Below are 13,862 nucleotides of genomic sequence, written 5' to 3' on the forward strand. Positions count from 1 at the left end.
CAACAAAAATAGCATTTCTAAACTATGATGAATTATGAAAACAATCTCAGTCCTGGAAAACTCAGAAAATACACACCTTTTCCCTAAAATAGAGGGGTGAGGAGGGATCGTGGTTAAAGAGTTGTGATGATGCCATCACATGGGACACTTTGCTTGTTGGATCTGCTGAAATTTAGGTTTTTCAGTAACAGATGAGAAGGAAAGTTTCAGATTAAGGGGAAATAATGGTGGTATAAAAACAAAAAAAAATAATATTCACAAAACTGCCCATAACTACAGCAAAATCTACTACTTATAGGTCTTTCTAAGTCTCTGTTTCTAGGTAGTGTGGTATAAGTGACTGAGTTAATATTTTCACTGGGTTCCAGAAAGGTAAAGTTCAGAACAGGAAAGCTTCCAGTACCCATAGACTATTAGAACTGGAATTAGGGTTTTAGAAATAATCTAATCCAACCAGCCACCATATTTTATAGACAAGGAAACGATGGCCCTGTGAGGTTACATAAGTTGGCCATAGCTCTTAAATCATAGAACTAGGACATGATCCCAGGTCTTCTCTTCTAATATATTGTGCTCTTTAAGAAACCAGCAGAGTAGAAAGGTTATGTGCTTCTGAAGTCTTTAATTTTTTTCTTTAAGAGAAATTAGACTATATCTGTAAGAAAGCAGACTAGGGGAAATGAATATCTGGACATTAAATTTTAGTATTAATTGAGCACTGTTCCCATTCTGCTGAAGGGCCAAGCTTAATGACCTGACTTCTTGGGTGACAGGGACCATAAAAAGAAATATTTCATCACTCTATAGCCAGGCAACAAGAAAAGACAAATGCAATGGAAAATAATTAGAGGAAATGAGTTTGCTGTAAATCAGACCAGAGATAGCTAGGTCAGTGCCTCATTCATGAGGAAGTTGCCTCGTACAGCTAATTTCCTTATCCGCTATAAATAGTAAGAAGGTTGCTTTCAAAATATGGACTGCCTCCCAGGACCCATAGGACAACAGGTTTGGAGAAGAGAAATTAAGTTGGCAAGTATTTATTAATGCACCTACCACATACCCAATGATTGCAATCTTGTTGGGGGGACATTTAAGGTAAACAGAACAATGTAAAACCTGTTTGTGTGGTATAGATAATATGGAATATAGAGAAATCTGAGACCAATGAGGCTGAAGAAGGCCTCTGCTCAGATCTCACATAATGCTTCTTCAATAAATTATGGAAGATTTTGTTTTCTAATCATGTGATTGGGGATATCCCCATTGGACTGAGGATCCTGATCCATGAGATCAGGGATCATGTTAATATTTATATTCCCCCTTCCCCCCCAACACCTAGCAAAGTGTTCCAGACACAGATGAAGCTGGGACTAATGGGACTAATGGTCACTAGTATAGGAAAGGATATTTTCTTCCTTTGGGGTGCTGACATCCAAGGACACATACTTCTTCCTCTTGGTTGGTGAGGTTTGCATTGCCGATGGCTTTCTAAGGAGCCTACTATGGACCACCTCAGAGAAGAAATCCATCTTGATTGAATGTTGGTACCCTGACAGAAGTACATCCACCCCTCCAAGTCCCAAACCCTCCACTTGGAGAGACTGTTTCTATCATGTCCTTCTTCCAGTCCATTTCCTCTCCCTCCACCAAATCAGTATAATTATACCCAACTGAAGCAAATAGCTCCCAAATCACCTGGAATGGGGATCACATCACAGGGAATGATCAGCATCAGTGAGGGAATAAATAGCAATATTGATACCACAAAATTTTGTACTGTGCAATCAATTAATCAATAAACATGCTAAACAACTTTGTGTCCTTGTGTGTGAGGGTGGCAGGGCGTGGTTATGAAAGTTAAATGAAGAAAATGCATAAAGACACATTACCCATCAAATCACAGGATGATAAATTAAGAGCTGAGAATTTAAAGGGTCATTTGCTCCAGTAATGCCAAACTCAAATAGAAACTGAGTCCACCATAAGGATCTCTGAAGGCAAAAATTGACTTAGAAAACCACACACTAACATTTGTGTTTATTTTGGTAAATATTTCCCAATTTTTATCTTGCTGCGGCAATTGGGGTTAAGTGACTTGTCTAGTGTCTCACAGATAGAAGTATTAAGTGTCTGAAACCAGATTTGAACTTTGATCCTCCTGACTTCAGGGCTTCAGGAGATCCACTGTGCCGCCTAGCTGCCCCCCAGTTTATTTTTAATCTGTTTTGGTAGCACTTGGGAGTGTTATGGACCCCATGTGATCCCTGATCTAATTGAACCCCTTCATTTTACAGGGTTACAGGGGTAGTAAATAACAGAACCACAATTTGAAGTTATCTCTTTCCTCATTTCATCTCATGAAAATGCATTAAGACTGTTGCTTGGCTTAATCCATCAGTCCCTAAGCATGTATTAAGTGTATATTGAGTTTAAATCTGGCTTCTGACCCTTACTAGCTGGCTGATCCTAGGCAAGTAACTTAATTCTGTTTACCTCAGTTTTCTCATTTGTAAAATGAATCAGTAAAGGAAATGGCAAACCACCCCCCATTATCTCTACCAAGAAAACCCTCAAATGGGGTCACAGAGAGACCAGCACGGCTGAAACAATGACGTGCCAAGCATTGTTGTAGGCTAGGAATTTTTCCTGGGGTTGACAGTCTATGGAGGAGACAACATGTATGTCCACAAAATAGATACAAGGTGATTTTGTTGGTGGATGCCATCCCTCCCGCCGGGGGGAAGATTGTGAAGGGCTCTGCATAGAGCTGGGTTTCAAAGGAAACAAGGGTTTCCAGGAGCAGAGGTACAGGAGAGAATTCTTGCTTGGGAAACAGCCAGGGAAAAAAGGATGACGCATCTGGTGTGAAAGATAAGCCAAGCCATAGCGTGGGTGAAGAGAAGGATAGTGAGCTTGGAAAGGGAGGTTGGAGCTGAGTTCTGGAGGGCTTGAACTGTTGCAAAGGTGATTCTGTTTTATCCAATAAGGACCCACTGGAGCTTACTGAAGAGGGAAATGACACAGCCTAGACTGAGCTTTAGGAAACTCACCCTTGCAGTATTCTTGTGGGTCCCTCACGAGACCAGTGCCATTCCTATACCCAGACCAAGGCTTGTTCTTTCTGAGCTGAACCAGTTCTTGTTCTGAGGGACCCCAAAGGCAGAACTAGTTCAGATAGGCCAGACTAACCAGCCTCCTTCCTTCTGTCAAAACTCAGCATCCAAGTTCTTCACCCCCAAACCAATGGCTGCCCTCTTCCACCATTCCAAGGCTGAATTTGATTCCTCGTGACAACAAGGGGCAAGGCCCTCTAGAAGGAATGTGCTGCAGTTGTACAATTTTCTAAAGAAAGAGATCCCTTAAGACTCCCAACTCCTCACACTGCCAGCAAGTTTTTCCTTCTGTCTACTCCGAATCCTGCCCTCTGTAATTTAAGCATTTTAACATTTTGTTTTATCCTCTAGAATTCTTTACCACTTCCTGTATTACAACCTTTTACACCCACCTCAGAACAGGGGAAAGGGGAAGAAGAAGAGTATGTGTTCCAGAGAACTAGGGAGGCATTGGAAAGACATGTTAGACTAATTAGTCTTGCATGTGTGTGTCACACACACACACACACACACACACACACACACACACACACACACACTTGATCTTTGGCTATTGAAATTCCATGACCATTCTTCTTCTTCCTGTCCCTCTTATCTTCTGACTTCAAATTCTGTACTCACTATCACTGTTCACTAAAAAATTCCCTGTGTTTTTCTCATCCCTGTTCCCAGAGTGCCAAGGGGGCAAGATGTTCTCTGAACTCCTCAGGATATTCCATTGCCTTCTGGGGAAACCTTCCCCCAGCTGCTCTTCTCTCTATTCCTGCATTTTGGGTAGTCTAATCACATTTCCCCAGCTCTGGGTTAGAGAATTAGATTAGATTTCCTCTAATTCCTTTCCCTAAAGACCTGGATGAGGAATAAAGGATAAGAATAGATAAATAAGAACTGGCAAACCGAGAGACATAAAATGGAAGGTATATATGATAGTGCCCAGTGAGAAGAATCAAATATATGATGCCCTGGCCAGACAATTATGTCCCTCATTTTTGTGTCCCCTATGCATGTCCATTTTTCCCACTAATAGTACATGTGTAAGAAATTGAGTCACAAAATTTCCAAAGGGCGGAATCTCCTCTTCTCCCTCCTTTCTCTTCTTCCTCTTTTCTTCTATTTCATTAGCCATCTTTACGTATAACTACTTGTCCTCTGTTAGAGACGCCTAAGCCATAATTGTGAGTAAATATGGAACCATGTAGTTCCTTGAACTTAGGAGAGCTTTTTTGGGGGTCCATTATGGAAGGCTAAGTCCCAGGAAGGCTTCTTTGGGCTGGCAAAGCACAGAAATATCCAGATCCTTCCACTGTACCTACGTTAAAAGTGTATTTTTCATCAACCCTTCCCCTCCATCCAACTCTGAAAACTGATTCTTGAAAGCAGCATTCCAAAAGAAACCATAACGTGGCTCTTTTCAGTGATGGGCTGATTCAGGTTAGTTGTGATGGAAAGAACCATTTGCATCCAGAGAGAGGACTGTAGGAACTGAACATGGATCACAACATAGTGTTTTTACTTTTTTTGTTGTTTGGTTGCTTTTTTTCTTATTTTTTTCCTTTTTGATCTGATTTGTGTGTGTGTGTGTGTGTGTGTGTGTGTGTGTGTGTGTGCAGCATAATTGTGTAAATATTTACAGAAGAATGGTACATGTTTAAAATATATTGAATTACTTGCTATCTAGGGGAGGGAATGGGGGAAGGGAAGGAGAAAAAATCTGGAGCACAAGGTTTTGCAATGGTGAATGTTGGAAAACTATCTTTGCATGTATTCTGGAAAATAAAAAAAAACTTTATTTTTTAAATAAAATCAAAGAGAAACAATAGCATGAGACAAAATGGTCCTACTATCCTGTGCCCTGTTCAGACCAAGTGAGATTTTGCATTTAGTCTCTCGACTCTACATTTTAAGAAGGCCTCTGGCAAATTGGAGAGGATTCAGGGCAGGGTTAGAGAATGACTATATCATGAAAGAATTGGCTGCATTCAACCTACTGCATGCAAGGTACTATGTTTATAAGGGCCTACTGCATGCAAGGTACTATGTTAGGTGCTGGTAGTACTTCATTCTACTTGCAGCATACAACATGGTGAAGATATTTGGTTTAGAGAAGAAAAATCTTAGGGTAGACAAGATCTCTATTCAAGGCAGTAGTAAAATAGGGGTTTTGGCGTCGTCCTGCTTGATTGACTAGGAGCAAGAAGAAGGGTGGAAATCTCAGCAGCTGGAAGGGGGTAAGACACAGATAAGGAAACTAAGAAGTGCTTAGACAAGTAGAAGGAGAGCCCAGTAGGGCACAGAGGAGCCCAACTCTCCCACATATACCCCTGCAATGATCTAAAAAGGGCCCCATATCAGAAAGTATCTGACATTTCAAAGGGAAGCATTAGTGAGCTCCTTATTTATGTCTTCTAATTGGAGTGTTTTGAGAAGAGCATAAAAACAGAAAAAAGGCAAGGGAAGTGGGTATCATGTAAAACTCTTTCGTCTGAACTGGACAAGTGAGTGTTGAAAACACATGCATGCAGATGTATGCACAAAGTATGATGTAAATACTAGCCAATATGATGCTCCAGGTGCCCCAAAGAAATACATTATCCTTAAAATCACTATAGATAATGAAACAATATGAGTACTTAATATAATGTGTACTGAATGTCCTGTAATGTTAGAGAAACTGAGGCAAGATAGAGATTAGAGAGTTTTTAATATTTTATTTATTGGAGAGCTTAATTAATTGACTGGATTGGACTCGTGTCCAAGGCAGAGAGCAGTGGACATTCTGATTAGTTGGGAAGACCAAGAGCCAGGATGTCTGAAATAGAAGATATCCCCTTTATCTGAAATTAAACATTTACAGTTTATGGCCCTAGAGTAGCCAGCCCTAAGTTATATCAGTCCTAATGGCAGGGGGGAGGGGGTTGCAGCTAGGAGGACTGAGGCAGAACAATTCAGGGAAACTGAGGCAGAAAAATTAGAGGAAACTGTGGCATAACAGTCCTAGCATCTAAAAAAAAAAGTTAATATGATTACAAAAAGAAATAGATGCAAAAGTTACTTTGGGAACTTCAATATATTCCTCTCAAAGACAGATTTGACAAAAAATAAATAAAAAAGAGTTAAGAACTTTAGAAAAGCTAGATACCATATGATAATCAATCTTTGGTTATTAGTGAATAGCAATAGAAAGGAATTTACAAATTTCTCTGCTGTGCATGACACTTTTACAATCATAATCCCTATGCTAGGACATAAAAACCTATAATTGCAAAAAAATGTTAAGAACATCCTTGACCACACCACAATCAAAATTATAATTAACAAATAAACAAAATTTCATGAAAGGATTCAAACTTAAATTATGTCTAAATAACTTAAGCATGAAGAATATGGAGGTCAAAGAACAAATCAGAGAAATAACAAATAATTTTGTCATAGTACAGTATACCAAAATTTGGAGGATGTGGCCAAAGGAATCCTTTTATGTCACTAAACATCAATAAAAGAGAGAAAAAAGAAATAAACAAAATGGATATATACCTAACCTCTCCCCCCCTCCCAGAAACTAGAATATCCATAACAACAACAAAAACCTAATCAAGTCAACAAGCATTTAATTAGCATTTAGTTACTATGTGGCAGGCACTGTGCTAAACACTGGGAATACAAATAGATGTAGAAAGACAGTCCCTGCCTTCGGAAGCTCTTGTCACAAGGATGGCCAACCAACCAGATTTGAATATTTCCAATCACATAACTCAAGGATACCATCTATTAAGGTACCCCATCCTAAGATGCTCAGAGTACCAGAATGACCATAATAAGAGGGCATTTTGATGCACTTGCCTCTTGATCACTAGTTAGTAAGGTTGTGGGGGTCAAAGGAGATCATATACAGGGTTGTCCCAAAAATCTTGTAAAATTTGAAGTTTTACACTTTTAAATCTGAAGCTTTACATTCATTTAATCATTTTTTCAGTCATGTCTAGCTTTCCGTGACCCTTTTTGTAATTTTCTTGGTAAAGATATTGGAGTAGTTTGCCATTTTCTTTTCTAGCTCATTTTATGGATGAGGAAACAGGCAGAGTTAAATGACTTGTCCAGAATCACACAGCTAGCAAATGTCTATGGCTGAATTTGAACTCAGACCTTCCTGACTCTAACCTAGTACTCTTTCCACTGTACTACCTAGCTGTCCTGGTTTTACATATATTAAAGCTTAAATGTATATTTTAAGCTTGTTAAAGCTTGAAAGTGAACTGAGACTTTTGGGACACTTAATTAGAAGTGCTTTGCAAATCCTAAAGTGCCATATTATTGTGAGCCACAAGAAAATTAAGCCTGAACAAGAAAGTGAATAATAATGATATTAATAATAATAATTGCAATAAGTGACATCAGCATGAGTTCGGAAGCAGACTTGGGGAGGTTGTCCTTCTGATGGTCAAGCTTCTAGTGAGCTTTAGAGATAGGATTTTGATGGGACTTTTCCTCCCTCAAGTCTAATAGTACTTACTGGCTATGCTCCTGGGATGAGGGACTGAGTATCCCAGTGTTGAGGTTGGGAAGGGACCCCAAGAGTTTGGGAGTCACAGACCCGGGTCACTTGATGTCTCAAAAGAATTTGCAGGCTTGAACCCATATCCAAGTCAAGGGGCAAAATCTATTGTAATTGTAATGCTAGTTGAAGTGGTCTAAAGTCCAAAAGAATTTAACAAAGAACCTGAAGCAGGAAGATACATTTATCCAATTCTTCATGTCATTAATATGCTAATTTTATAGCCTAGAGGTAAAACTGAGCAGTGGTCTCAGGAATTTGGTTATCACTGACCAGAAAATCTAGCAGTATCCTAAGAATAGAAGGCTTTAGAATCAGTGATAGACGTGATTGTCAGAACTATTGTATTCTAAGGTTAGAGTCTCAGTGAGGGGGAGGGTTTCGAACTCTGAAACTGTGTCCCCTTTAATGTATAAAATAATCACTCTGAAATTGTAAAAGAAGGGAGATTCAGGGTCTCAGACCAGAGAGTCTGAGAGGGGGCATATTTTCCAGACAGGCCTTTTTCTAAGATAAGCAACTTCATTCAATTGGAGATCTTGGACAAATCACCCCCCATTGATCTTTTGGGTAGCTGGATCCCCATTCAGGAAATTCCAAATTCTGGAAAAAAAGCCTTCAAAGTGATTTCATTCAATTGGGAGATCTTGGTCTGATAATCAGCTCAAACTGTTCCCAGACCCCAAAATTTGCTCATAAAATAGGTTTCTGTTAACACATTCTTTGCAGAGCTTCTTAGTGAAAACTAAAACTAAAATAAAATAAATTCTTACTGTGAATATTTTCAAATATATAGGATGTTTCTACCTTTGACTTTTTGGGGCACATATGCCTCAAATTAGGATCTGTAGGTCAAATGATATTAGCTGAAGGACTTTTCTCCCAGCCAGTTTTTCAAAACCATCTCCATATTGCAATATAAGGGCAAAAAGGTCAATAACTCTCTTCCTTTTCTCCTAACTGGCACAATCCCTTCCCACAGACTCATCCTCCTGTCTTCCTCTGTCTTGTTAACAGCCCCAGCCATCATTATGTAGCATTGTTGTAATATCTCACATTTACCTAATACTTTAAGGTTTACAAAGTACATTTGCAGATAGTCCAATCATTACTTCCATTTTTTGAAGAAACAGGCTCAGAGAGTGTCATGCTTAAGATTGTACAGGTGGGAAAGTTCATGTCTATCAGGCAAATTATCAATCATTATAAGGATATTGTTCTTTTTACTCTGATTCCCTTTCAGAGACAAGAAGTCAATACCTGTCAGCTCCCGTTTCCCTCCAAGTAATCTGCTCAAGTGGGCAGTAACTTCCTTTTAATCTTCCTTGTTGAAGTTGGGCACTTCAAAAATGTCATATCTGTGTCAGCTACATTCTGGGTCCAGGAAAATCTGAACCTTAATTACCACTTTCCACTATACCTTTCCTAATCTCTGTAGATAGGTGATAACTTTATCCTCTTACATTATCATTCAGGACACCATCCTTCAGGATCCTTTTTAATGCTTGCACTTACTGTTATCTCCAATTTTTCCTATCTGTATCTTGTTTTTACATAGTGTTCTTGCATTAGTCTCAGAGCTCCTTGAGAGCAAGCATTGTCTGTCCTTCTTTGTATTTTGAGAACTTTGCACAGTGCCTGACATGTTGTAAGTGACCTGCAATGTTTACTGACTCATCATATCACTTTGTGATTATCTAGTGGTCTCATACATTCATACAATATTGATAGACAAGTTTTCCATTTTAAATGCATACAGCCTTTCTAATGCAGGCCCTCAGAAGTTCTTTAGCATCCCTTCTTGCAATTCTGTATCTGATCCCCAGATCTGGAAATAGTATGGATAACCAAACCTTTGCCCCAAATACTAATATGCAAGGTAATGGCTTCCTTCCAATGGCAAAAGTCCAGTTTGCTAACTTGTTCCTATGACCAGCCTCTGTGCCAATACCTTCATTCTCAGGTTTGTATAACTATCAAATCCCCACATTCCCAACTGGATGAATTTTCCATATATTTTGGTCTGACCTTTACACAGATGGCCTGCATTACACAGATGCTAAATAGGGGAAGGAGGAAATTAGATAAACCCATTCATCCCCATTTAGTAAATTCAGTCAGCCCTAGACCTCTGCCCTCTCTCATTGTGCCCCCCAGAATTGTCCTTTGTTTTGTTTCGTTTTTTTGCTAATTTATTTATTTAAAATTTATTTATTCTTAATACATATTGCTTTATGTAACATGGGCGGGGGGAATCAGAGCAAAAGGGAAAAACCATGGGAAAAATTAAAAGGAAAAAAAAAAGAAGTGAACATAGCTGTGTTGATTTACATTCAGTCTCCTTAGCTCTTTTTCTAGATGCAGATGGCATTTTCTATCCAAAGTCTATTGGGATTATTTTGGATCACTGAAACTTTGAGAAGAAGTCTTTCATAGTTGTATTCCTAGTTCTGCAGGTTTCCTTCAGCATCAGTTTGTGTGAATCTTTCCAGGCCTTTCTAAAATCAGCTTGTTCATCATTTTTTATAGAACAATAATATTACATGATCTTCACATACCACAACTCATTCAGCCATTCCCCAACTGATGGGCATTTATTCATTTTCCAATTCTTTGTTACCACAGAAAGAGCTGCTACAAACATTTCTGCACATGTGGGTCCTTTCCCCTTTAAGATTTTCTTGGCTTATAGACCAGTAATGACACTACTGGGTTAAAGGGTATGCACAGTTTTACAATCCTTTGGGCAAAGTTCCAAATTGTCCTTTATTGTAAATAATCTCCCATTCACCATAGGTGTCCTCTCACACTTCCTTCTGCTACTCACTACTAGGAGTAACTCTCTCCCAAAGACACACATCTCTTGGTACTGCTTTCAAGGCCAGATACTCCTTCCTTCTTGCCCCAGATAACTGAAGACCAAGAAGGAAAGACACCTTCAGATTTGCTCTCCATTTTTATTTTCCTACTCTTCCTCTGTGATTGTCCTGGAGCAATCACCTTTCCCACCTTTGTTCTCTTTCTTTAAAGTTCACTGTATCTTGTCCAAACCCCAAATATTGGTTTTCTATGTCCTCAACCTCCTCACCTCCCATAATCTCTGCCTTAGACAGGAGATGTGGGACATACACAGGAACCATTACATCTCTCCCCCCCCCCCCCCCCCCCCCGAGGCTGGGGTTAAGTGACTTGCCCAGGGTCACACAGCTAGGAAGTGTTAAGTGTCTGAGACCAGATTTGAACTCAGGTCCTCCTGAATTCAAGGCTGGTGCTCTATCCACTGCACCACCTAGCTGCCCCCTGAACCATTATATCTTAGACCCCATTCCTTCAACTGAATATGCCCCCAAAGCCAGAATTTTAAATTATGGGTCTATTAATAAGCAGCATCCTTGAAGTATCTTTGGAGAATCTTTCTCAGTTTTCCTTGAATGCAAAATGGGAGAAAATTAGATTTTCTGCATGGTCTTTTATCACTCTAAATTCTTGCACATTTATGAATTTCAAGGAATTGACAGTTTAATAAAAGCAGCAAAGGATTTGAAGTTCTTTATACCTGTCCACAGGTGGTTCATCCAACTTCTGTTTGGCTCTTCCAGTGGCAGTGGGTGTTTCCTAGAAAACCATATTCCCCACCATGTCTGACTATGAAAATGATGAAGAGTGCTGGAATATGATTGAGAGTTTTCGGGTGAAGCTTATCTCCATCATCGACCCTTCTAGGATCACACCCTATCTGCGACAATGTAAGGTCATTAACCTAGATGATGAGGAGCAGGTTCTCAATGATCCCAATCTAGTCATTCGAAAAAGGAAAGTAGGTCAGTATTTCCCTCCTCTCATTGTCCCTACCCTCCCCCCTTCATCTTGTGATTATTGACACAGATCAGCTGCACCAAGCAGCAGCATTGGTCAGTGGGTAGTCATGAAGCATTCCGAGAAGTTATTTGATATGCTGTGGATTTCAAATGTCAAAGTTTGGACAGTTTCTAGTCTAAACCAAGCATCTCAGAACATAGCTCAGTCCTGTCCAGGGGGAACGTGTTTTAGGAAAATTGTCTCCGATTCTGCTTCTGATTTTTAGGTGTTCTTTTGGACATCCTCCAAAGAACTGGTCACAGAGGGTATGTGGCCTTCCTAGAGAGTCTAGAACTTTACTACCCACAGCTATATAAGAAGGTCACTGGGAAGGAGCCCACCAGAGTCTTCTCCATGATAATAGGTAAGATTGGTTCGGACAGTAAGGGGAGCTGGCTTTCCTTGTGGTGTTTTAGGATTAGTCATGGGGTAGGGTGGGGTGGGCCCCTTTTTGGCAGCCCTTTAGAAAGTTGATCAGATTTGCAAACTTGTGCCATATCATCCAGTCCCTTCTTGTTTGATTTTTCTTATCTCTAAAATGTATTTAAATATCTTAGACTTTGTTTTGGGGAGAGGCATTAAGAAGATGAATTGTGCCTCACATAAGAATCTAGAGTCCTTTTTTTAATAGTCAATATTAATAGCTCCTATTTCTAGAGTTCTTTAAGATTTATAAAGTACCTTTCTTTTTTAAAAAATTCATTTAAAATTTTTTAAATTTCAAATTTTCTTTTTCCCTTCAGTCCCTCCTTTTCCCATTGAGCAATATGATACCCATTATACATATGAAGTCATACAAAAATATTTCCTTGTTTGCTATGTTAAAGTACTTTTCTTACAACAATGTAAGGTAGATAGGCCTCTAAATGATAATATCCCCATTTTACAGATGAAGAAATTGTAGATCAAAGAAGTTGGGATGCCCATATTTACATAGTTAATTACTGTCAGAGCTCAGATTTGGACATTGGTCTTCTCATCATTCAACTAACACTGCATTTTCAGTATTCTGAGCTTCTTGGAAGATTGCTAATGACATATACTTGCTAAATCAAATCATAGAGATGATTAAGCAGGGCCTTGGTTTTCCATCTCTGAAATGGGCAGAATAGCTGTTGAAAGTATTTTGTTACCAATCTGCATGAGATCCACTTCTTCTTGATGGATCTCCTAGAAGGATGTGGAAGCTGTTGTATTTGTGATTTTTCCATGAAGGAGGAGATGGAGCCAAAATGGCCTTGATTTTTTAACCTTCTATTTGACCTCCTGAGGAGGGTATTTGTTATGCTCTTCTTTCTTCTGAAGCAGGAAATGTTATTCACTACATGTAATTTTTTGTTTCTTTTTTATTTTTATTTATTTTTTTTCCCTGAGATAACTGGGGTTAAGTGACTTGCCCAGGGTCACACAGCTAGGAAGTGTTAAGTATCTGAGACCAGATTTGAACGCAGGTCCTCCTGACTTCAGGGGTGGTGCTCTGTCCACTGCATCACCTAGCTGTCCCCCTTGTTTCTTTTTTTTAAATATAGCTTTTTATCTTCAAAATACATAACTGCATATAACTATGAACAATAGATACATGTGCAAGTCTCTGTTGGCAGAAAAATGGAGGGCGGGAGTGTAGTGGGAAGATGGACACAGGCTAGGAGGGACATCTCTGAGTGCTTGACAATCCCTGTGGCTGACCAGATGCCTCTGGGGAGTCCGGCCTGACCCAACTGCTTATGAATGAAGTCATGAAGCTGCAGAAAAAGGTGCAGGACCTAAACGTGATGCTGAGTGCCAAGGATGACTTCATCAAAGAAGTGCGGGTGAAGGACAGCATGCTGCGCAAGCACCAGGAGCGGGTGCAGAAAATGAAGGATGAGTGTGAGAGCTTCAGCCAAGAGCTCAAGAGGTGCAAGGATGAGAACTATGACCTGGCCATGCTCTACGCCAGGCAGAGTGAGGAAAAAAACATGGCGCTCATGAGGAACCGTGACCTTCAGCTCGAGGTGCACATCTGGCTCTCCCATCTTTAGGTTTCCCTGTCTCTAGGTCTCCCCGGCTCTGGTTCTGTCCTCTTCTACTTCTGTTTGCCCAACTCTGGGGGAGGGTTATTTCTGCCCCTTCAGTTTGGGCGTCCATCTCTGGATCTGGTTCTCTCTGGATTTCTCTCTTTTTCTCTGCTTGCTAATAAATAACCTTTCTAGGTTAATTTATTGGTGTCTCTATCTCAATCTCTGAGTCTTTCTTGATTTAATGTTCTTTCTTGACCTCCCATTTCCCCTAATTGTCAGGGTGGTTTACAACAGAGTTTTGACTCTCTGTGATACCCTGAAAGTACAGTAGATCCCTAG

The 13,862-nt window shown here is 39.8% G+C and overlaps 1 protein-coding gene across 4 annotated transcripts in view; it reads left to right on the forward strand.

The window, feature by feature from the left end:
* The window catches only part of CARD9 (caspase recruitment domain family member 9), a 34,288-nt gene that overhangs the window by 2,080 nt on the left and 18,346 nt on the right, over positions 1–13,862 (forward strand). For 2 of the 4 annotated variants that reach the window (XM_074294096.1, XM_074294093.1), the window contains exons 2-4: positions 11,232–11,486; positions 11,750–11,887; positions 13,213–13,517. In XM_074294096.1, the coding sequence (XP_074150197.1) occupies positions 11,303–11,486; positions 11,750–11,887; positions 13,213–13,517 (627 nt within the window). In that variant the 5' untranslated portion in view covers positions 11,232–11,302. The remainder of the gene's footprint in view (positions 1–11,231; positions 11,487–11,749; positions 11,888–13,212; positions 13,518–13,862) is intronic. The other 2 variants (XM_074294095.1, XM_074294094.1) reach the window with 2 other exon arrangements.

The sequence above is a fragment of the Sminthopsis crassicaudata genome, chromosome 2 (assembly GCF_048593235.1).
Source record: "Sminthopsis crassicaudata isolate SCR6 chromosome 2, ASM4859323v1, whole genome shotgun sequence".
Classification (NCBI taxonomy): domain Eukaryota; kingdom Metazoa; phylum Chordata; class Mammalia; order Dasyuromorphia; family Dasyuridae; genus Sminthopsis; species Sminthopsis crassicaudata.